The sequence below is a fragment of the Phoenix dactylifera genome, chromosome 8, assembly GCF_009389715.1.
Source record: "Phoenix dactylifera cultivar Barhee BC4 chromosome 8, palm_55x_up_171113_PBpolish2nd_filt_p, whole genome shotgun sequence".
NCBI classification, from domain to species: domain Eukaryota; kingdom Viridiplantae; phylum Streptophyta; class Magnoliopsida; order Arecales; family Arecaceae; genus Phoenix; species Phoenix dactylifera.
In genome coordinates this window covers 11250844-11276504 of record NC_052399.1, presented here as the reverse complement: position 1 = coordinate 11276504, position 25661 = coordinate 11250844, and the positions used below count along the sequence as shown (strand labels likewise).

General features: G+C 39.8%; 1 protein-coding gene across 1 annotated transcript; it reads left to right on the top strand.

Moving 5' to 3' along the window:
- The first annotated feature begins 294 nt into the window (after positions 1-294).
- LOC103720192 lies at positions 295-23098 on the top strand. The gene is made up of 4 exons (XM_008809792.3): positions 295-628; positions 4845-5039; positions 19660-19844; positions 22611-23098. Exons 1-4 carry the CDS (start codon positions 340-342, stop codon positions 22929-22931), a joined length of 990 nt encoding a protein of 329 aa, XP_008808014.1. The 5' UTR covers positions 295-339; the 3' UTR covers positions 22932-23098.
- The last annotated feature ends 2563 nt before the right edge of the window (positions 23099-25661 follow it).

The following is a 25661-nucleotide window of genomic DNA, read 5'->3' as shown; positions in this document are numbered from 1 at the left end:
GTATCTTCGTCCATCCTTTCCAATAGATTGGGCAACAAAGGGGACACATTTGAATGCTTGGCTGCCTTTTACCTAAAAGCAGACAGAAAAGTGGTTCAAACCATAAGGGAGGCCAGATTTATTTTATTTTATTCTATGTTTTTTTTTTGGTAGGAGGTGGATAGAATACGGTAAGAAGGGCAAGCAAAAGGCAAAAGAAAAGAAAAAGAAATGGTAATTGTGTAGTTTCTTTAAATCTTAGGGGCAATAGACAGTAGTTAGTCTACTTTTAATGTAAGAGAGATGGACTTACAGAACCCGGTGGTTCGAGCGTCTCTCTTCCAGTTCTCTGACGGGATCATGGCCGACGGAGGTCTAATGTTGATCGACGGAAACCAGCTCAGAGACGGCGATCTCCGTCTCCCTCTCCCTGGCGCCACCGTCACTGGCGCCCACCTCGTGGAACTGGCGGAATCGGAGGCCGCCGCACGCCTCTTCGGCCTCTCCCTGCCGGAGTCCCTGCGATCCGCCGCCCTCCGGCGGATGGCTGGAGACGTTGACATCTTCCTCACGGAGGAGTTCAGTGACGCTGAATCCATGAAGCAGAAGCTCGAAGAGTACCTCGTCGCCCTTGCCGATGAGCTAAAAGGTCGATTTACTCTCTAAATATCCTTCCTTTTTGCTTGCCCATTGCCATATTTCTGTTTTTATCTTGTTTTAGTGACTAAAATATGAATCGATTTCGATCGCATTTGTGTTGTTTTTGGTGGGAATTGTTGGAACTTTGCGGAATTTTTATTGGATGTTGGTCTGATTTTTTGTGGTAGTTCTGATTAAAGATTCTTTGACGCGAGCTTTAGTGCTATGGGGGTGGAAATTTGTGGGGAGATTTGGTCTGGATTGCGAATTAAACTGTTCTTTTGTTGTTTGAGTCAATGGATTCTGATGTGAGATGGTGTTGGATGACTAAATAGAGTGGAAAAGAAACTCGTGATGATGGTCGATTTTCTGTAGTAATTTTGTGTAAAGACTCTTTTTGAGTGAGTTTTAATGGTCATCGGGGTGGAAGTTTGTTGGGACATTGGGTTTGGATTGTGGAAAAACTGATCTGTTGTTGTTTGAGTCGGGTAGCCTGGCGATCTTTAATGGCTTTTCAGAGACAATCGGATCCCTAGGCTTCTCCTCTTGCCCAGTAGGATCTGCTGGTACTTTGCCTTCGTCTCTCTCTTCCTCATCTTCTTCTTCTTCAGAGCTGCTGCTTCCCCAGTGCCCTGAGGTCTCAACAATCCCTTGACATCCCTCTCCTCCCGGAGCTTCTTCAAGGACATGAGCTGCAGAGTAGAAAGGCATCGGTGGCATCAGGATCAGTCGGACGCTGATTTCAATCTGATTTAGGAAGATTTAGCTAACTCTACTTTTTTTTTTTTTTCAACCAAAGAAAAAAATCTTGCTTTCAAAAAAGAAACCTTATGGAAAACTATGTATTTTGATGCCAGAGGGTGTTGGGTGACCCAGGAAGGTGGAAAATAAGCTCCTTTATGGTTGATGTGCATGATGTAGGAGGAAGCATAGGTGAGAAAAGGCAAACAGTAGAGGCATTTTTTGGCTTGAAATGATTTATTTTGGTGAGCAGACTTATTGCTTAATTTTGTGTCCAACGGCCTTTCCTGTTATCATTCTTGCTAATGGCCTTGTATGATTTTCTAAATAAAGCCTATTTGAGGAGTTTGATTATATAAATGTTTTGAAGCAGGGAAAAGGGGTGTATACACTTATATTTTGCTGGCGGGAGGATTGATTTTACACTAGCTTCTTTATAATTTGAAGTAGATGTCTTTATAATGGAGATGTAGATAGCAGATTTCGAGTTTATTCACAAGAAATAGTCTGATGTTTGATCATCGGTCCTATGGTTTAATAGCATGTGATGCAGCTGAGTTTGATTGCAATTGTCAATTCTGCTGCATATTTTAATGGATTCACATTTGATCCATAATTTATTAAATTTAGGTTTTCTTTGTTAGCTTGTTGGTGGATTAATTCCCACTAAATTATCGTCTACATAGAGGTGAGCCTTGGTGTAATGGTAATGCTCCATCATGACGTGGAGGTCATGGTGGGAGCCTCATGCGCTAGGCCGTCCTTTAGATTATCATATACACGTTTTAATCTCAGCCATTAGTTAGCAATGTAAGTACCATATTTTGTGAACCTTTGAATTTTAAGTTGTTTAACTGTATTATTTTATAGCCTCTAGATTGATTGTTATTGTCGACCAGCCCTTACGAAGGCATGTATTTATTGCATATTGTTATTATGCTTGAGCAGAACCTTTTTTTCTTTTTTCTGGTTGTGTATTTGCATGTGATGAATCAAGTGTAAGGTCTCCAAGTTTCTGTGTGAGACAGAACTCTGCTTTACCTCTCTTGTCTTCTTCTTAAATGCTTGGCACTTGTGCTAAGTGTAAAACTGGTTTTCCCTATCAAGAAGACTACTTTTTCTTGTTTTACTTTATTCTGGTTTCTGGATGACTTCCGTGATGTTTCTAAACATATATTTTGCTCACTTAGTTTAGAAACAAAGATTGAGGAAGGAGAGGTAAGAAAGATGGGAAAGGGCACAGATCTCCTCATACTTGAACTTTGGAATATCCTTATGTAGGGAAGATATTGAAGTAAACTGAAAAGAATACTGCCATGGCCATGAAACACCCCCAAAAGTCTGTAGTTGGAGGGTGATTACTGATTAGTAAAGCAATTCAGTGAAGGTGGAGCTTCTTATTCACATGTTCCTATGCCATGTTTGGCCTGTTGGGGTTCATTATCTCTTTTAACACTGCTTATTTGAAACCTGCACTCACAGTCTTGAGAATGAGCTTTCATGGATTAAACTAAATGCAGTTCTTGAAAAAGGATTCTTCTTTGCTAGTTGTCCACTTTTCATGTATGTGGGGAGGAATTGGCTAAAAATTATGCCATTGTGGATCTGATTGGGTGTTTTATTAGCATGAAATCAGTTTTGTCTAGAATGTTTAATACTTTTTTTTTAAGATCTGGGATAACCCATTTGGAACCTTGAGAAAAATCGCTCAAATACGTTAACCCAGTGTTTTAAAACATGGTGCACAATAGGCTGCATAGGCAGCTGAATATGTGGATGCAATCCCTTGATTGCATCGAATTGCCTATATGTGGCTACTATATGCAATGGGCTGACAAAGGTTCTCTGCATTGTACTATATGGCCGTATATACATCTCATTTAGCATCATGCTGCTGCCTGTAGCCCACTTAGCATTGTCGGGCCAAATAAGAGGCCACATGCTTATATGGGCTTGTGCAGTTGGAGCATAATAAAACTAATGATTAGGTTGGAGGTAGCTTTCGATTATGTTATAACTATTGCTATTTGTTTTGTGTATGAAGTAATAAGCATCGATCTTTAGTTGTTATTGTTATTAATATTGACATCCAAAAAAAAAAAATACTAATGTCATTGTTATTCTTACTGCACTTACTTTATTTTATTTATTTTTATATAGTTAAAGATACTAACTACATATGTGCCTGCATATGCTGGGCACAAGTTTTTCAAAAATGAAGCGATATTCAATTGAGAGACTTCATGTGGACTTAAGAGCAAAAAGTTCTTAAACTTATAAAGGTTGATTGTTCTAGGGAGCTCTCATGTATCTAGTTCTTGCATCACATGTTAGTATGCTGTGGAGTGTTCCTATAACTAAATGACGAGTCCCTATACATTTCCTTTAATTTTCTTCTACTTAGTTTTAGCTGTAGTTCTTTTCAACATGTGCATGTGCATGTTCAAATGTGCATATTGATCATCCAATTGATGCTATTTGTGCTGCATGCACATGTTTATGTCAACTCTCCATATCACATATATTCAGTATGTTCTAATGAGTTTTTTTTTTTATAAGTTTTATTGTTGTTGTGTTCTTGTGAAGCTCTTAGGCCTTGTTTGGATGCGGGCATTAGTTGTCCGTAGATAACGTCTTGCATCTGTAGAAGGGGCTGAGGAGACGAAGTGGGGAAAGGACAAAGGAAGAAGTAATTTAGATGGGGAGAGGCCATTGATCACATTATCACTGAAATTTTGGGATTTGGCGATTTACACTGCCGCCGAAAATTATGGATCTAGAATTCAGCCGCTCCCTCAGTCAAGCTGCTGCTCTTTTTTCCAGACTTCTCTCTCTGCTTTGCCTCACCTTGCCTACACAATATCTGCAGATTACCTTTTGACAGCATCCAAATGAGGCCTTACTGATTTATAAACTGGAACAAGCTATACTGTTATCTGATTTGTCTTCTGTACAACTATAAGGTTTTAAAAAAGACAATGTCTTTTCCTTGAGATACATTATACGATCTGTTCTCAACACTTGTTTATGTGTTTTTAATATTCAAGAGATAAATACAAAATATTATTGTCAGCTTGTTTCTGTGCATATCAAATCCTTCCATGCATAAATCCAATATCGCCAGTCAAAGGTATTTCCTCTTCTGAATTTGTACATTTTCTATGTAAAACTATAGCTAGAAAGAAGAGCCTACATGTTAACTAGCATTGTGAATGATGATAATTGTTCATTGGTTTTTGTCATGTTAGTAGGGCATATCCAATGGTTTGTTGTTATATATCATGTGCCTTTCAGGAATTGGCATCTCAGTTACCAAGTTTGAAGGACATGTTTGTTGTTCATTTACTCTTGAGCATTATTTGGCAGTTGTTATATTCTACAAGTCACATTTCCTCAGCTAAAACTCTATATTCTTTGTTTTTATGTTCTTGCAAATGAGTCCATTATCACTTGACCATGATCTTACTTTCCGTTTTCCTTTTTAGATGATCCTCTTGTTGTTTTGGTTTTGGATGGAAGTGCTATTCGAATTTTTCTGGATGACGAAGATGATTTTGCAATGTTGGCGGAAAACCTCTTCACTGAACTGGATGTTGATGACAAAGGAAAGCTCGGTAAGAATGAGATACAGAATGCTCTTGTTCACATGGGGGTCGAAATGGGAGTCCCTCCTTTTCCAGGTTAGTCATGCAATTTAAATATGTATTTTGTTTATGGCCAGTATAGCATATGTGCTTTTTTCTTAAGTTCTAGTTGGCTATTAGGAAACAGAAATAAGATTTTTTCCCTCTCAATTATATGCTTATCCCTAGGCTGAAATATGCTGCTGTGCTGGTTGTGAGGGGATATTTTACCAACATTTGTCATTTTTGTTTTGTGTTTCATGTGCCTGCTTTGCTGATATGGGGGATGTGCCAAGTCACAGACATTTGCCAACTTATCATTTTAATATGAAAATTTCTACCTTCACTATCAGGCTACTTCTGGCTTAATAAGTTTTCATATAACCCCGGAATTCTGTACTATTCTAGAGTCCACTTAGTTTCACATGGGATCGTTCTATTGTTGTCTAGTGAATATATGCCGCTCTTCTACACAATTCTCCATTCTTTTTTAGATAAAGAGTTCACCTTCTTGCTATATACGATGATTTTATAGTTTAAATTGAGACAGCTGCTGGCAGGGATTAATTTATTATTTGATATTCAACTCTTGGCCTTGCTTATGCTGCTTAAAAGAATATGTCATACTTATCAAGATTTGATAGGGACCTAGAGTCCAAACTATGATATTCTTTTGGAAATATGCTCCCAACTAGTTTTTTCCTTTTGTATTAATTTATGTATGTTTGAGGCATTCTGAAGCTTAGAGGCTAAACACAAAGAGAAGCACTAGAATTTTCTATTGGGTTTTTGGCATGTAACCCATATAAATATTTGAAATTATGTGAATACCCTGACAAATTTACTATTTGCAGGTGTACCCTTATAAATTATTCATTTTACATGTATGTAAAAATCTAAAATTGTATGTATACTCTTGCAAATTTTGTACTTTTGCATATACCTTTGTGTATTTTTTTCTTTTTACTTGTATACCGTTATAATTTTTTTTTATTTTTACAGTGTACACTCTTATAATATTTTTTGTGTGTGTATATCCTTATAAATTATTTTGAGTTTATACCCTTAACTTAATAAAGGTAGATGTCCTGAAGAAAATAATTTATAAGGGTATTCATGAAAATAGTAAATTCGCAAGGCTATATACATATAAAGAAATAATTTATAAGGTTATGGATGCAAATACTGCATTTGCAAGGGTATACATACAATTAAGGATATTTATAAGTGTATACGTGCGAAAAGAATAATTATAAGGGCATACAAACAAATAGTAAATTTGCAATGGTATACATGCAATTTCAGATATTTATGAAAGTATACATGCATAAAACCCTTTTCTATTTCATATAATTTAACCATCTTAGCCCCACTCTCTACCAATTGAACATTCCTGACTTCAATACGAGTTATATTTCTTAAACTAATTATCACGTATGAAGCTTTGCTGACAAAACTTGTGATGCACTGTGTGGTTATCCACTTGAATTTTAAGCTGTTACTTTTATGCCATAATTTTGTGATACCTTACCATAACTTTTAAAACAAAATTTTCTATAGCTTTATTATTATATGAGCTGCCAAATTTCTCTTTCTGTCCTTATTAAGACAAAAATGAGTCATCGACCTAATCTCTCTTTACCATAGGCTTTTAGGTCCTTCATTCTCTTGTTTGGTGCATTGTTTGATGGGTCCCTATAGAGAGACTGTCCCAATGCTGATCAATGACGCAGTCATATTACAACTGTTTTGCCTTTTTATATTAGACCATTGTTCACAAGTGAAAAATGGAGCCAACTCAGACCACCTCTCAAACACCAAATGCACACTCTTATATAAAATACTGCTTCTACTGCAACAAAACTTCTCAAATCTAGATGATTATAGAACCACCTTTGCTCTCTCAGCCATTAGATAGGATACGGAATGTGGATTTCATTCATCAATGTGACTTGTTTGGGACTCCATGTTCGTGGAGTAATATCATGGGACCCTTGCATTAATCTCTACATTGAAGGAACTTGTTCTCAAGGTATCAAGTCAGACCCACTGAAGAAGATATCCACACAAGCTGTTAAGCCATGATGATATATGAATTGTTATCAATCTTGTTTAGAATTTTGAAAGCTCTGATCATCTTTTGCTTGTATCTTTTTTTTTGTGTGTGTGTTCCATTAAGATCCTCACACTTCTAAGGTATACCACAACCAATGCACCTATCTCAAACACATTGAATCATTTGTTAAGCATGGTAAATTTTTGTTTGATTGCATGGTTTAACCTGGAATACAATGAGTTAGGATGATAGAACCTTTGTTTGAAAGTGTGTTCTGGAAAGGAAAAAAACAGCCCAAATGTAAAACCAGGTCAGCTTCAAGTCTGTAAATGTGGACAATCTGCATTCTTGCTATAGGGCTTTAAAACCAGATTGGTCTAGCCCAAGGATCGACGTACCGGTGAGCACTGGTTCGGTACCGGTATGGCACCGGTTCGGTACCGGTTTGGAATCAGTACCGAACCGGAGACGTGCTTGTCCACGGCCCTGCGTGTGCACAGACGTAAGAAAACAAAAAAAACAAAAAAATGTGTCCGCGCGCGCGGACGCGTTAAGTGCCACAGAGTGGCATTCCCGCGTGGGCGCGCTGCCCCGCGTAGGGAACCACGTGTGGGCGTGATTCTCCGCTCGCGGGCGTGCGATTCTCCACTCATGCATCCGCGCGCAATTCCTAAAAAAAAAAAATCTACGCACGGACGCGCACGGACGCATTAAATGCCACAGAGTGGCATTAATTAAGTGGCCCACATGGGCTGCTGGAGCCTGCGTAGGCGCTTTTCCCCGCGTGCGGGCGCGCGGGAAAAAAGTAATTGGGCCGGTGCAAACCGGCTTGTACTGGTGCGAATCGGGGCACCGGTACAAGTACGGAACCAACCGGTTTCGACCGAGTTTGGGTCGGAACCATTTTTATACGCTGGACGGAACCGTTTTTATACGCTGTACCGTACCGGTGCTCGTCGGCACCGGTTCGGTACAGGCTGAATCGACCGGTTCCGGTCGGTTCAGCATACCTTGGTCTAGCCTGTACATTTGAATGATCTAGGTTACAGGGCTTCAAGACTGGGTCTAAACAGGGTTGGATTTACTTATTAAATTTGGACAATTTGGACTCTTTTTGTAGTGCTTTAAAAGAGTCAAAACCAGGCCAAATTTGGGTTGACTCAAATAAAACCAAACCAATTTGAAATCTTGTTTATGCCTTAGGCATGTTTATTGCTTTGTTTAAAATCCGACTAAAGAGGAGTTGGTCTAGCCTTTCAGGTAGACCAAAATTAAAATCAATTTTTTGAATATATGGTGCCTGGTCGAAATCTGAGTCCAGGTCAAACAGATATCTAGACTGGTAATCTCCTGTCCTACTTGGAAGTTGGAACTGATCTACACTTACATATCACCGAAAATTGGGAAACATGTTATGGTGGATTGAGTTCTGGATCATAAGATTTTTTTCATTTTCTTATCATTTTTGAAATTAAAAAGAAATTAAAAAGAAATTAAAAATTGAAAAGAAATGAGTCCACTATAAAGTAGAATTAATATCCAGATATAGAACACTAGCTTCTACCATCATAAGCTAGTATATTGAATGCCTATTCTATTGAAATGAGCATCATGCATTAGTTATTCAAGATGTTTAAGTATTAGATATGGACTGGGATCAAGTCAAAAATCTAGAGGGTTTTAGATCAGATTCAATTGTGGATCGGATCACGAATCACAAGAACTTTACCGATTTTTTGAATAATGTTAAAAATATAAAATTATGTGAAAAATACAAAAATGAGCCAACTATAAAATAGATGAATGAAATATAGCAAGAAAAGCATGTTGGATCTATATTTTCCACCATTATAAGCCCCATGGTATGTTGAACCGACCCATACCGGCCGGTTCAGCCCGTACGGAACTGGTCCAGTACAATGGTGAAAAATAGTTCTGGTTCTTATAGGGCTAGAGTCGAGCGGTATGGAGGGCATACCGGTGCGAACCGGCTTGGTTTGCACCGATACAAGTCCGAAACCACTTTGTACCGGTGCGAACCGGACCGGTTTGCACTGGTACTTCTTCGGATAATTGCCACTCTGTGGCAATTTCTTTTAATGCCACTCTGTGGCAAACTTTATTTAAGGCCACAGTGTGGCATTAAATGCCACTTTGTGGCATTGTCCATAGCGCGCCCGCGTGCTGTGGCATTATGCTACGCGGGCCACACGTTGTTGCCGGTTTGGTACTGTTCGACCGGTATTGAACCTGTCCGGTAGGTGACCGGTACGCCTACCGGTACCGGCTTGACGTATCTTGATAAGCCCACTTATGAACATCATGCCTAGTTAATTTCTGATATTTGTACACCACTGCTTGAAATATACCAATCTGATTATCCTTTTAGATAGATAAAAGAATCAAATTCTAACAAATAATTAAGAACTAGTATGGTTTAACTGAAATGAAAGAAAAAGATCCCAAATTTTTTGCCAATATTTTTTGTATGGTGAAAGATATAGGATGTTTTTTAGTTAATGAACTTAGGTTGGTCTTAATCTTCATCAACCGAAGGTTATTGACTTGAACCGGAAAAAATAATAGAAAAGATTCTATTAGAGTATTATTCAATTGATAAGGTTCAGTAATGGAATGGAAATAGAAACAATTGAAAAAATAAGCAAGGGAATGGTAAGACAATGATTAAAGTTATCTCAAAAAAATATATTTATTAAATGATTGGGATTAAGTTTTAAGGGGACGATTAATTTATAATCAATCCAAACATAATTTATTTTGCGTCATGCTAGTTCAAGCATGGCTGAAATCCATTTTAAAAATATGAGTAGTTCAATTTGCATCAAGTTGGCAGTTGTAGAATTTGGATTACCCATAGGAGGATCATGTTGGAGCTTCAAAATCTATCTTATTATCAAATTTAGATTGTCCAGCTTGCTACCCTTCAATCTATATGCAACCAGGGTTGACATTTCCCAAAACCAATGCCAGCCCAAGTGCATCACATACCACCCCAACATAGCCAAAATCAAAGCGTAGGCCAGGCTGTGTAGGACTAATGTTAGCCCAAATCAAAGCTTAATGGCTATTTGATAAAAAATTAAATAATAAATGATTCAAACTAATTCTAGACATGGAATTCCTGTACTATGAATGTCTGGGTTTTTTACTGTGGATTGTCACATAATTTCTAAGATTAAAAAGCATCCTAGTTTTCAAAGTCTAGGCAGCACTGCTAACCATGGAATGCCGTACCGGCCTGGCCCTAGACCGGCACCAGAATGACAAAAAAACGGGTATTTTTCGGTTTTTTATCCGAACTGGCCGATACGGCCGGTACGGGCCCGTACCGGCCTTCGGGCCCGTACCGGCCTCGTACCGGGTACGATTTTTTTTTAGAACCACAACGGCACTGTGGTTTTTGAAACTACCGCGTACCGGCCGGTACGGTATCGGTACCGGTCGGTACGTACCGGCCGGCCACCGGTACGCCGACCGGTACTGGTACGGCGGATCTTGCTGCTAACACTTGTTAATGATGAAGGTTTTAAAATTTGTATTTCTTATTCACTTTAGAATTAGTAAAAAAACTCATATAATGATTTATGAATGTGGGTAAAATGAAATGCTATGACACGACATTTGCAATAAATAATAATCTCTACCAATCTCTTAATTCTACTTTTTTTCATCAGCCTCTCAAGTAGTATCCTCTCTAATGCCCATTGGTGTCCAGTGGTCAAAACTCCAAGGCAAGTCTTTTATAGCACACACTTAACCTATTTTGGATGGTATGCAAAGTCTGACACCGAGCCCTCGTAACTCCAACGCAACCATCCATCCCTCTGCTTTCTCGGTTCTTTTTTCCCACAAAATCCAGCACTAGCTAGCAAACCGAAGCAGGAAAAGGAAGAAAAAAAAATTGGTGTGGATCGCCGCGTGTCCCATGCACGGGCAGAATAGCGACCCTCCCCTCTTTAAACATCAATACCCTAGTGCTTTGCTTCTTACCAGCCCTAATCACCCCATTCTCATCATCCGTGGGCCGTCCTTCTTCTATTGGGACACATGGTACTTGCAATGGAGATGGAGATAGTACAAGGAGGGCGTCCGGCGAGGCACGATCGCCATGCCAGTAGTTTACTCGTCCGTCCTATTCTCCATTCTTTCCCCCCTCTCCTCTGCTTCATCTCCCTTCTTAGACTGCAAATGTTCCCTTTTTCTCCCTTCTCCCCTCTTCCGTTCCCTCCTGTCTTCTCCCCTTTGCACAAATCTTCCATTTTCTTCTCCCCTTTGCACAAATCATCCATTTTCTTCTCCCCTATTTTCTTCCTTCTCTCCTCCATTCCCGTCGACCCAAAGTTTTTCGGTGAATATTACATGCAAATAAGAAATTTTTTGTAAATCATAACCACTACAGAATTTTTTTATTTTTATTCTGAAGGAAAAAGTTCCTTCTTTCGTCTATTCCCCTGCACGTCAAATCCAAATTTTTTAGTACACCCTTTGCACAAATCTCTCATTTTTTCTCTCCTATTTTCTTCCTTTTATCCTCTATTGTTGTCGACCCAAAGCCTTTTTTCTGCTGAACATTAGAAGGAAGTAAGAAATATTTTGTAAATCAGAACAACTACATAATTTTTTTTTAATTTTTGAAGGAAAAAAGAAAACTTGCTTCTCTTGTCTATTCCCTTGTACCACAAACCGACTTTTTTAAGTAGAACCACAATCAAAATCTTTGAAACAAATGCAGGATTTTTTTTGGATATAGCAAAATAACTCAAAAAAATTCGACACAGTAGCCTATTTTGCAAAAAAAAAAAAAATTGTTTTTCTTTTGTATTGGAAACTCCAATACATATAGTGAAGCTGGCTCTCCCGTGTCTCTCATCCTACATCGGCTTTGACCAATGATTGCTGAACCGGCCGGTTCAGCCTGAACCAAGCCAACCCGGTCTCTGATCGGGTCGGTTCTCCAATGAAAAACGGTTTCGGCCCTTAGGAGGCTGGAACCTGATTAGATATGGCCAAAATCGGCCGAAAATTGATGGAACCGGACGGTCTGGACGGTTCGGAACCGTCCGGTTCGAATCGGTACCGAATCGTACCGATCGTCAACTGTTACGAATCTCGGTACCGGAACCGTCCGGTTCGAATTGGTACCGAATCGTACCGATCGTCAACTGTTACGAATCTCGGTACCGGTTCGATGAACCTTGGCTTTGACCCATTTTTTCTCTCCGCTGCTTTTGCATCCTTTCCCATAGAAGGGGCCATGGGAAGAGGAAGGCTGCTTCCCATAGCGGCAACCCCCCACATGCACATGAGTTAAGGCAAGGGAAGGCGAAATATAACTAAGGGAGAGCCCGGACCTATGGGTTAGAGTTAGGGGACGCTTCCACAGGGCTGTAGATGAGCAAGTATAGGGTGTGGGAGAGAGTCATTGCTTGGACAGGAAGAAATAGGGTGCCGACGCTTGTCAAAGCATGCTTCCACCAACCCTAGGTATGGTGATGTGACCGTGGCCATGCCCGGTTACCACCTCAAACAGAGTTAAGGGGTACGTTGCTCTAGGGTAGGCAATTTGACCTTTGCCCGCACCCCTTCAGCTTGATCCAAACACTTAAACAGAGGGGTTATGGTGGAGGCCCCATCCATTCGTCCGGAGTAAGAGACAGAGACAAAAAAGGTTAACAGTTGGACACGTGTGCAATCCTTTTTTTCAGGTCAACAGCTGGCATTCAGCTATTTTTTTTCTGTCAGGTGTTCGGTGCTTATCCGGGACCATACACGCTTCTTTGAATGGAAGACATAGGACATTGGATAGGGAATTTAATTCGGAGAGCATGTGTCCATGTGGAGGCGCATCAAAGTTAAAGCAACCATACCCGCAGCGGATGTGAAGTCCAGAATGATTCACACTTGACATGTGGTCCTCTGGCAGCCACTGGATGACTGTTTTCCAAGCTGCATATGATGGACACGTGGTATGGGATAGCTAAATAGGTAAGTCCGTGTGTCGCTTTTCTGAGGGACAATGATGTCCCGATGATGGACATGCGACTTAACCTCTCTCTTTTTTCCCTTAGTTAGGGGTGCTAGAGGCTGGGTCCAGGGTGAGTCCCCCTCTCCCCCAAGCTTGCCACTTGCCAGACGCTAGATGGCCCTTGCTGCACACTTTTCTTTTTTTTTGGGTCCGACGCATTGCGCTCTCCCAACCACTGGATATCTTTTTTCGGGCAGTGGATGATGGACGCGTGACATGCAGTAGGTAGGTTTGTGTGTCATTTTTTTGAGGGGCAATAGGCTCCCGATGATGGACACACTTTTTTTTTTTGTTGGGGTGGGGGGGTGGGGGGTGGGGGGTGGGGTAGCGCCCCTCTCCAAGCTACTAACAGAAAAAAAAGGAACAATGATTGTTGTGGCGTGTCCAGAGTTTCGCACGTGGCATACTAGGAGAGCACCGGACTCTCCTTTAATGTTTATAGATATAAAGATTTGTCTTTTTGTTTGTTTTTTCACTTTACAAACTTTAAAATTTAATTGAAGTTAAATGCCCTAACATGCTTTCTAATTTTAAGTACTAGGTATACACAACCACAAGAAGATTTTGACCTTGAGAGGTACCGGCATAGTCCATAGAGTGTTGGCAAAGGGACATTTGAGTCCACCTAAATTTAAGAAATTGTACATTGAAGTAGAAATGGAGGCATTCGAAATGCGGTTCATCCAGATAATAATGTCAGCATGGTGGTTGTTTAATATATCTCAAAATTTTCAGCAACTCATTCATCTCTAAGGTTGCTGCTTAAGGAAGAGGATGTGTTTGATGTTTTCAACTTTGTCAATTCCATGGCGAAGATCAAAAACCTTCTTCAATTCTACCTATATTTGGCATAAAGATGGGGAGAGATTACACAAAAAGGCTCTCTCCCAGCCATGAGTCTTCTTAGAACAGAATATTGCTACCATTTCCCAGCTTGGATTTTACCTATTCCAAAGTAGGGGAAGAGTGGAAATGCAGCGGGAAAGGAAGAAGAGGCGATTTGGTCGATGGGGTTATACTTCGAAGATCAACATGCAAGTAGAAGTAAATTGGATTGAAGAACCATTCGCTTGGTGAAGGAAATTCTTTTGAAAAATATTTTATTAATATCTTAAAAGACTACCATATAAAATGTATTAGACACACACACACACACACACACACACACGCATATATATATATATATATATGGCATGATCTCTTAACCCTAATTCAGGCACTTAACACTATACAAAATCATACTCAAAATAGAATTTGACAATAAGGAAACATGCTATAATTATTCTACTGCAAATATGAAAATTTGGCTAAAATTCGATAGTCCCTTATGAAAAATTCATAAGAAAATCCAATGAAAATATTTGTCCCTAATGGAATAAATCAAAAATTTGCCAATTGAAGTCTTCACCGACTTTGCTAGCTCTTGCGACTCTCAACACAGTTTAGCTGTTCATAGTACCTATTAGCTGCATCCTATGCTACATCAAAAAAGAATATTCTTCCAAACAAGAAAAATTATTTCCTTAGTTTGCAATGCAATGCAATCTAATTTTCTGGTGATAGTCCCATTGAATCTGAACTATCCAAAGTCCTTGCCGTAATTCAAGTACTTCTGGCCTCACTTGGTTAGTAATGAAGTATTTATAAGCAAGGAAGGTGGAACTGTCCCGAACCATCTGATTTGGGGCATATTGAGCCGTATCGACAGTGGACCAGGATGGTTTCGGTAATGAAATTGAGATACCAGTGAAGAAGGGAAAGGAAGGAGGAAAGAGAGGAAAGAAGAGAGAGTGGGGGAGGGAGGGAGAGGGAGGAAGAGGGGAAGGATGGCGGAGGGCTAAAGAGTCATGCGTAGGGGTAAAGGAGGGGGTCCACATCCAGTTGCTTGGAACAGGGGTTCCGGAGGGGCACTTTTTAATTTGAAAATTTTATTTTTTTAATAAAAAGTATTCTTTTTATTTTGAAAAAAATAAGTGAAGTCGGCAAGGAGTTTACTGACTTCATTTTAAATTCTCCAAATTAAAAAGGCCCCCCCTCCGGAACTCTTGTTTTGAATAAAAGATGGGAACTAGAGACAGAGCCCCTCCTCCACCCCTTTGCATGACTCCTCGACCCTCAGTCGGTCTTCGCCGGACTTCTACCACCCTCCTCTCTCCCTCCCTTCCTCCCTCTCTCCCGTTCTCCCTCTTGTCGCCCTCTCTGCTGTGTTAGGCCGCGCTTTGCCGGCCTTCTTCCTCTTTCTCCCTCCCTCCTCCCTCTCCCTCCCTCCCCCTCACCCACCCCTCTCTCTTTTCCTCCCATAAACCCTCTTCCTTGCTCTCTGTTGTGTTAGTAAGGGTCCGACTTGGAATGGCCGGAAATTGTTTCTTCTAAGATTTTCCATGGATAAGTCCTTAGTTGCAACATTTTCATTGTTGTGATGAATCCTCATCTATGTGAATGTATTGTTGTACGCATGCTTAGGAATATAGCATATGTTTACAACGTAGCTTTGATTGATGGCAGATCATTTTTTGTTGATGTAATTGTCATCATGTATCTCCGAGAAACCATTCCTCTTGAATTTATTATGTTGATTAAGAAATTCTGGAACTTAACTCCTCGTTTGATAACATAATGGAAAGAGAAAGAACCAAGATCAAAGAAAGAAAAAAACAAAAGCGTAGGACCCCTTAGCTCTGATACTAAATTTGACAAAGGACCAATTAGGGATGGCCTATGAAGGAGGTGGACATAAGAAAAAGGATTAGAGAAGAGTTTAGGTCTATCTGTTATCTTGTTATAGAAAAAAGGGGAAACAATGTGTCTTTTGGCAATGTAAAATTCAAGAATGCTAAAATCTTTAGATGAGGGATAGATCCAAAAAACAAGTTACTAAAGAAAACTTATCGACTGGTAATGGTCCTTAGTACTTGTATAATAGAAATTTAGGTCATAGATTTTACCTTTGTGAAGAAAACAACAGTGAGGTTTAGAAGAGCAAAGACAGATAATTTAGTAAAGATTGAAGATCAGAGAAGAGAGATCAAGCAAAGAGAGGAGGGGGCGAGAGAGAGAGAGAGAGATAAAAAGGGTTGAACCTGGTCTAAATAAATCCCTTTCTTCTTCCAAAACAAATTTCATAGAGTGACTTTCTATTCAATCCTAATAAGCCCTTTTATAGATTCTTCATGATTTGTTTACAAGTAAACTAGGATTTTTGTAAACTAAATAACCTGTATCTGAAGTCTTTTCTAAATACAAAATTTGGAAACCCTTATATCCCCATATGTGAAGGCATCTAAACAACAAAAAGTCAAACAATAAAAGCTCTCTGAATTAACCCATCATACACCTAAAGTAGGACTTTTGCATCCAGGTCCTACTTAACATAGGACTCTGAAGTCGACAATAAAGATTATCTAAATAAAAGTTTTGAAGTATAATAATGATGCAATCAATGTCGGCGGAACTAGTACCGAGCACCGTATCAATTTTCCGGCGGGACGAGATGGTACGGGTCCGCACTGTACCGTGTCAGACCCATATCGACACAGTAGAGGAGGTGGGGGAGAGATTAAAAGAGAGAGAGAAGGGGGAGAGAGGGATGGAGGCTGCCGGAGGGCCGTCGAAGGCCGGTAACTCGGGCAGGAGGCGGAGAAAACCTCCGTAGTCGGAAAACATAGCGGGTTCTCTATTTCGATTGAAACAGCGGTTCGACCCCTTTTTTTTATTTCGTGATTTTTAAGTGAAGTCGGCAAATTGCTTGCCGATTTCACTTAAAAATCGCAAAATAAAAAAAGCGCCGGACCCCTATTTCGAACGAAATAGAGGACCTGTCCTATTTTTTGGCTGCGGAGCCTGGAGGATCGTCCTCCGCACTACTCGCCAGCTTCCGCCAGCCCTCCGTTGGACGGCCTCCACCTCTCTCTCTTCCTTCCTCTCCCTCTCTCTCCTTCCTTCGCTCGCTCTCTCTTTTTCTCTCTTTCTTTCTTCTTCTCCCGCTCCGGTAATGGATTTTGTTTTCGTTGCTGGAATCATGCCGGTTTGCTGCTGGAACGGCTCAGAGCGGCCGGAACCATCCGGTTCGGGATGGTTCCGCCAACCCTGGATGCAATCCTTATTCACCATTATACTAATTGATAATGCAATTCTGTTACAACTCTATTTTTTGTGTTGTGTTAGAGTAAAAGGTTTTGAGAGTAAAAACATAACTAACTCAAACTACCTAACACAATAACTAATATTAGCCTCTTACTTGTAGGGTTGTTATCAAGCTAAGCCGAGCCCGAGCGTGGGCTCGGCTCGGCTTGCTCTACAAAATTTCAGGCTTGGGCTCGGGCTCGGTATCGAGCCCTATATTAGGCTCGGGCTCGAGCTCGCTTGGCACAGCCCGGCTCGGTTTTGAGCTCGGAAGGCTCGTTTGCCCGAGCCTGAGCCCACCCCATCCCCATCCCCATCCTCGAGCTCGGTTCGTCGTCGGAGAGAAGAACAAAGGAAAGAAAGAAAGCCGTTCATCGTCGGAGAGAAGAACGAAGGAAAGAAAGAAAGAAAGAAAAGAAGAGAAGGAAAGAAAGAAAAAAGAAAAGAGAAAGGACTCACCGGTTCGTCGTCGCGTGCGACGGCCGCCGGCTTCGGCCGCGAGCATCGCCGACATGGGCGTCGGCCGCGGGCACGGCCGTGGGTGCCGCAGGCTCGGCCGCGGGGGAGGGAGTGAAAACTGGGAGGTAGGAGCCTCGGCGCGGGAATGGCCGGATGGGGCGCGGGGGTTGGGGGCAGTGGCGCTTGTTGCCTCCCCCGCCGGGGGTAGCAACATCGGGGGCGGAGAAGGGAGAAGAGGAGGCATAGGAAGGGTGCTAGAGGCGGGTGCAGAGGTGAAGGTCGCGGTCATGCGGAGTGAGGCAGGATGGGTCCTGGCTGCGGGCGATGCGGCCGGACATGATGCGGAACTTCTTGCGAAGGTAGCGGAGCTTCTCGGAGAGCTGGGATCGGGTGTACTCCGTCGTCTCCGTCGTCGTCCTTGTTGTCGTAGCCGTTGTCGGAGGGGAGGGCGGGGAGGGGGGCATCGACTTCGGGCTTGGGGACGAGGAGAACAGAGTCGTGGGTGGGGGTCGAGGTGGGGTTGGGAAGGTTCTGGAGAAACCGAGAAGAAAGGAGAAGAAAAGAAAAAGAAAGAGGAGGGAATGGGTTAATGGGTTGGGTTTGGGTTAACGGGTTGAGTCCGAACCCGAACCAATCCAATCTGATTTAAAGAAATTAAATGGATTTGGGTTAGCTCGGGTTGGGTCTGATCTAAATCAAACTGGGTTCAATCAGTCAAGTTGGTTCTGATCTAAATCCAACTGGGTTCAATCAGATTCGGATTTAAATTGATTAAGCCAAATAAAATTTAATTGGGTTGAGTCCAAGTTTAATTGGGACCCAATTAAATTGTTAATTGGACTGAGCCCTCATTTAGGCTCGTTTGGGCTCGTGAGTTGCTCAGGCTCGAGTTCGGGCTCGGATTTAAACGGGCCTCATTTTGGGCTCGGGCTAGTTTGACTAACGAGCCGAGCTCGAGCTGGGCTTTTACCGAGCCGGGCCCGAGCAGCTCGGCCCGTTGACAGCCCTACTTACTTGGTATAGGAAAACTACTTCTCTTCCTACTTGACCACTGAAAACAACATTGCTCTATAGCTTTCACTGATTCAGCCACAAGCTAAGAGATGGGATATGTGGGAGTCTGATTTTGTTACTGGTGCCCTGATCGTGAGATCTGAGCATCAAGATCCTGCATCTTGCCGGTTTGAAACTGAAGAACTTGTGGTAATTTTGTTGCTTCCTGGTTGGTGTAATGGTATGGATGTTCTCTGCCTATTCACATGGGTTTGGTTCTAGTCATATGATCAGAAGATAGGCTTGTGTTTCACTTTTTCTCTTATAAACTTCTTTAGAAGAAAAATTAAATTGATAATGAAATGCTTGACAAATGAGTACACAAAACATATTGACTGACTACCAATAGCTTTCACAAACATTACTCACAGATGATATACAAGCTGTTAGTTGTGCGATGTAAGTACATATATGATGCAACTATATTCCATCAGCAATTCTAGCAGCCGGCATAGAATCATTGCAGCACTGCAAAGTGCTTGATGCAATATTGTTCTATGGAATTTAAAGAGGTGGGCACAAGGAGCTATATATTCTAAAGAAGGTCAGACACCCATGATACAAAAGTCAAGTTGCATTTCTTATCCTCTCAGTCAGGCATTAAATTAACATCTTTTACTTCATAAGTTTCCATAGTACTATTATTCTGATCAAGGTTCACCATTTCGGTACCGAATCCCGTACTGGTGTCACACTAGCACAGTGTTAGTACGGTATGGTATGGAATTTTTTGGTATACCGAGCGTCGGTACACCATCCGTACTGGATACCGGTACCGAACTAGTATGGTATGGTACGCTTTTTACTGTCCGGTTCTGGGTTTGGGCCGGTACGACGTACTTTGATTTTGATTATATTCAACCATTTGCTAGCAATTTGTTATTCTTATACTATTCAATGGTTTGTTGACTTCTACTACATTGTACTGGTGATGTAAACAGAAACCAACGATCTTCTTAAGAACATTTTAAAGAAACATGGAGCTGAGGGCGGAGAACAATTGGGCCAGGCTCAATTTGCACAATTACTTCAAGCCATTCTACAAGATCTTGCTGATGCTTTGGCTAAAAAGCATGTAACTTTTATCCAAAATGTTAAGGTTTTTAATGGTTCAAAGTTAAAAAAGGTACTACAGTTCTGCTTTTCATTTTCATTTATATCAGTTTTGATTTTCCTTCAATTATCTGGATAACTTTTTCAGATATTTCTGCTATAAATTGAACAAAAAAAATTGCTTTTGCTTGTCAATTGAAAATTTTGACTGAGATCTCCCTGACCTTCCTTTTCTTCATACAGATTAAAGAATAAATTTAAAGATTAAATAGAAGCTCTAGACCTTGAGCTTATGAGGCTTCATTAAGTAACACTGATAAAGGATATTTGTTGCTGAACCTTGATATAAAGGATATTTGTTGCTGAACCTTGATATTATGTGTGGCTCTTGGGTTTGTTAGTTTTATATGACTTTTCATCCCGTTATGCTGGTCAGAGAAGCCCTCTGGCTTACAATCGTTAAAGGACTATGGGCATAAAATTTGCAACCATGTATTGTATGGCTTCATTTACATTTTCATGTTTAGACTTTCACCGCACATATCATTTTAAAAAGCACGTCCGATTTTTGTTTCTAACAACTACATGTTCAGCTTCGGAAGTCGAAAGCTGAATGCTTGTTTGGCATCACTTTTTTTTCTTGTTTTCTGTTTTTAAAAATAAAATCATTAGAAGCCGAGAAAAATAATTTTTGGTGCTATAGTTTTTATTTTCTATTTTTCAAAAGTCACTTTCATGAATTCTAGAAAAAATAAAAGTATGAAATCTTTAATTTTAATATTTTCAAAAATAAGAAACTCATCTTTTTACCACCATCACCAACACAATCTTCACCACCACTGCCATCACATTTGCCACCACCACAATCATCGTCTCTACAGCCATCATCGCTGCCACCACCGCGCCCATCACCGTCGCTGCCTTCACCATGCCGTCCTCGTTAGCATTGCCGCCTGTGGCATATCGTCCTAGCACCCTTGCCACCATTGTTGTCATTGTGACCACACCGACGCCACCATCATTGCCTCCTCCATCACATAATTAGTACTCTCGCCACCATCATTGCTGATGCCACTACCTCCACCATACCATTGCTGCCATCCGCCTTTGCCACATTGGTGGTGCCCATGTCACCACCAGTACCACTTCTACCATACCTCGACCGTCCCCGCCATCAACACCCTCCTTGTTACTACCATCACCGCCATCATCGCTATGTTTCTGTTTTTAAAAATAATTTATGCCAAATATGTTGATATGTTAAAAATTTAGAAAAAAATAGAAACAAAATTTCTATTTTTATTTCTGAGAAAAAAAACTGATGCCAGTTGGCACCTTAAATTTTCTTTTTTATAATATGCAATAGAAGTCTTAAGAATACAACAATTTGGGAAACCATTGTGCTTGATGTTGTAGTTTCACTTTCTTATTCAATGGACAATTCTATCCACATATTTCTTTTAGTTGTATGAATAGTTATAACTACAGTCAGTACAGTCATTCAATTTTTCTACATTCAACTGTTTTTGTCATCAGAAATATATCTTTTGCTTTGTATGAGTACCTAAATTTTTTCCTTATAAAGTTCTTGCCAGTTTAATCAATCTATTCTTGTTCTTTCCAAGAAGATCCAACACAAAGCTTCCATTTCTGGAAATCATACATGCACATTTATCCTATATTGGTGTAATGGATAACCAAAACATTTGTGGCATAGACCTGTTAAACCTAAAGACAACAATTGTAACATTTGTAATGTTTGATAATGGCCAGATTTTCTGATTTTGACCTTCATGCTGCTTCATTAATAGTTTTTTTCCGTTTCAAGCATTTTAAGTCTTTCAATTATTGCTTATAATTTAATATTACTAGTCAGACCTCCCCAATAGCATCAACAATTCAACATAATCATAATCAAGATCAAGAATCTGTTCAGTTTTTCTTTATGAATTTAAATTTTCCATTAATTAATTTTCAGCACTACAAGTCTTCTCACTTCGTCACCTCTTCTTGTACATGTTATTAGCAGTTACAACACTAGGCCTCTTTTCCTGGAAGTGAAAGATGCCCATGTTGTCCAATACAGATAGAATGTCTGAGCAATTTTGTATCAAGTAAATTCGTCTGGTATGAGAATTATGATGATTAAAGGTGTAGTGTATGATCTACACAATGTTTTCTGATTTATGGCTTGCATTCTGCACATCAGTAACATTTCTTACAGCATGTAGGTTCTTTAATTTGTGTTGTATGAGTTTTGTGGTTCGATTTCATGATACACAGAACAATACCATCAGGACTGTGCTACTTGTTATACCGTAACCATGACAATACTGGCATGCATCATCCTATGTATAGAGCCAGCTTTGTGAATCCATTTGAGATACCATCTGTTCAGGGCTTTAGTCTTTACCATTATGAGGGGTTCATGTTTTCTTCCTTTCCACTTCCTTTAGCTTGAGCCTCCTTTGTTCTCTTATTTAATCTCTTCAAATTCAGAAATCTAAACCATCCTTCGCCTGTTAGCTCTGTGCTTACCTTTCTTGCGACGAAGAAGTAACAAGAAGAATTAACAACTATTTGTACCAAGGTTTGCTGTCTCGGTATGGGACTCCGTACTGGTGCCGCACCCCGTACAGTCTGATTCGGGCTGGTACGGTGAACCATGATTTGTACCATGCTATAAACTTCAAGAATTAAATTTTTGTTGCTGAGTATGGTGTATGAATATTTTGTTTTCTTTAGAACTCTGTCTTTGAAGTTTCATTTACAGTTTGTGGATGTGCTTCCATATTCCATTACGAAATAATTACTAATATTTTGAAAACAAAACTTGCAGATTTTGGCTGATAAGGAGTTATTTGACAATGAGATTGAGGGTTTGTTCCAGGATTGGATTGCTTACAGAAGTGGAGAAGGAAACAAGGAAACATTGCAAGGTTTTTTTGTGGCAAAAGGACGTAAGTTGGGTCTGCCTCCACCTGAATCTAATGAAGCAGTTCTTCTTCTTTATGATCAAATTTTCTCAGTGATCAATGACATTACTGGAGATTTGACAAGAGTCTCATTCCAAGAGGTTGTGAAAAATATCCTTGAGAAATTTGTGGAACAACTTGAAGCTAATCCTATGTTCATTGATATGGGGAGTGGAGTCAACTGATTAAGGGTGTCACGAAGCAAATGGTTATTTCTACATATATACACACATATTATAGATTTACATGTTTTTCTTTTGCATCTGTCTGTTTTCTTTTAATGCAAATATAAACTTTCTTCTTCAATTTTCTGAATGCAATATAGTGATGGAGAAAAACTGATGTTCAATAATTTATGTGGGTTGTTTTAGTTCGCTTATGCATTCTGTTTTTATATATTGTTCCCTTACCTGATTGCTCCCCTTGTGATGAAGTGTGGTTCAACTTTTTCCATATTAAACATTTTGCATTTTAAGGTATAAATCTAGCTTAATCTAATAACATTTCACCAGCTATTAAGCTCTGTTAATAACAGTTCATGTATGGGCTTGTCTGAAGCAGGACATTGTTTAAGTTTTGGGGTTAGAACCTAGTCAGGTGTCTTTAGTAAAGCGGTAGTAGATGAATGTAAGCAAAGCCAGACTTAAGCCATTGAAGTAAGATGTAATTTCTGCTTTTGAGTTTCTTTTCATTTCACCAACTGGATTTATCTTGGCCAGTTGGTACCGCTCTTCAGCGAGGTCTGGAGAGATCTTGATTTTGACTTGAGATGGTGGCAAGAAACCCATATTTCTCAAAAGAAGAATAAAAAGGAAAGATTTTCTTTTCATCTTTCATTGTCAAATTCTTTGTACCATGACAGTGTAATGGATATGCATTGACCTATATATAAAAGCAAGTTGAACTCCACACAACATAAGGAGGCTGCCTTACAAATCTGCCAGTTTTCATACATTTTCCTTTTCCATCTTTGTATCAGAGTGAATTTTTTATGGCTAAATTATTAGATGAGTACGGACTGGATGCTGAGCTACTAATGTGCAGATGTCATAATCCCTTGTATAGCCTACCTATGCACAAGAGCTCTTTTTTTTTCCGTTTTTCTCATTTTGTTATTGTATCTGCTTTTTGAATTTTCTTTAGATTAGATGAACATTAGAGTATTATTTCTCGTGCCTCTGCTGTCAATGGCAAACATAGTATGGTATTATATTACCAGACTGACATTGTGCATGCACAAACAGAAAGATGTAGTAGATTGCCATAAGTTACATAATAAGCACACTAAACTATAATATGAAATCTTCTGCTGTCAAGTTATTTTTATTGCCTCCTAGTGAGAAATAGACAATTTTGAACACCAAAACTTGATTTTGGATGTGGTTGTCTCCAGTAGCGAGGCTAGATTAGTGACTTTCCACTGGCTGCTGATGCTGCTTATCGAACCTTAAGATGCATGCCAGTTATATTCAATATAGTAGGTATTTCAAGGCATCCACTGCATCTCAAGTTAGAATAGGTGGCATTGGCAGCCAAAGGAAACTCTACTATTTTTTGGTACAGTACCACCTGCTTTTCCATGATCATTATAAGTAATGCTAAAATATATATTCATCGAGCAAGTAATAACTAAGAGAAGAAGCTCACAAGAGATCAAGTGCTAGTAGCGGAAAATTAATATTTGAACCTCCTAAATTATATAATTGGCTTCAAGTATAGTCTGTAATGTATTTATGTGCAGTTCAATTATGATTCGACATATATTGGGTTATATTATGCCACTACAATGTGCTAGATGTGGCAAATAATATTGGTAGGTACTGATATGGGCCTTGTGCATGGTTCCAAGGAATAGGGCACCATGATAGACATTTTATGGAACGATATGGTAATTAAACTTTCTATATAAAAGCAAAAAGCATATTGATCATGTTCCTTTAAATCAGGCTTAGACCCATATCTAATAAGAGCAACCGAGTCCAAACCCTTTGGTTTTTTGGGTTGGACTGGTTGGCATCTTGATCAATATTCTATTTAGTATTTGGTCTGAATCACCCATAACTTGTTCCTGTGTCAGCCTAACTTGACAGTAGTGTGTCAATGCACCTTGTGGTTTATTGAACCTAACCAAAAGTTACCAGACTCTCACCAACTTACATATGAATGCATGCATGGTTTATGAATTGCAATGTACTTTTACAGTGCATTGTTACTGTAGAAAATTTTTGCACCTTCTTAAACTATAAGTTCTGGTTCAATGTCATACATATTCGGCTAAACATTTAGAAATTTGGTGGTTCAACTTTTACTATGGCCATAAGAAAAAGATGCTGAATAAGGATTTGTCATTAAAACTGTTCATGTAGTGAGCAATGATTGTTTTTTTTTGCTCCTACTTCTATAGAAAAAAAGAAAAGCAAAGGAAGACGTGATATTGACACTTATGAAATTTAATCTTCACCTTAAACTAAGCACAAAGTTATGTTAGATTCTAAATGTATTTGAAACCAAACTTGACCTTATTGTTAAATCTTGCCCTACAGACTTAACCAATTTATACAATGGTTTGAAATGACTTAAATATTGAACTGAAATTTATACAGCACATCTGGATTTGGGTTGAGCAAATCTCTCACCAACATTATACTGTCAGAGCACTAGGGGAGGTGTGTGCAGCAATATGGAAAATGCAATTTTCTCACTTCAAGTTCAAAATTCTCGTACCATTTTCTCTAGGAATGCAGTTATGAGTTGATTATCTTTATAACAAACCTAAACTATTCATCTATAGACAAGATCATGGTTGGCGGAGCTGTCCCAAACTGCTCAGTTCGGGGCATATCGAGTCGTACCGGCAGCGGACCGGGATGGTTCCGGCAACCAAGACGAGAACTGGTGACGGAGAGGGAGGAGAA

What these genes read in the sequence shown, in the direction of transcription:
- LOC103720192 (XM_008809792.3), top strand. Translation starts at nt 340, where the DNA reads ATGGCCGACGGAGGTCTAATGTTGATCGACGGAAACCAGCTCAGAGAC. An exon ending in CCTTGCCGATGAGCTAAAAG is followed by an intron (nt 629 to 4,844) that starts GTCGATTTACTC and finishes TTTCCTTTTTAG; the next exon opens with ATGATCCTCTTGTTGTTTTG. An exon ending in GGGAGTCCCTCCTTTTCCAG is followed by an intron (nt 5,040 to 19,659) that starts GTTAGTCATGCA and finishes TGATGTAAACAG; the next exon opens with AAACCAACGATCTTCTTAAG.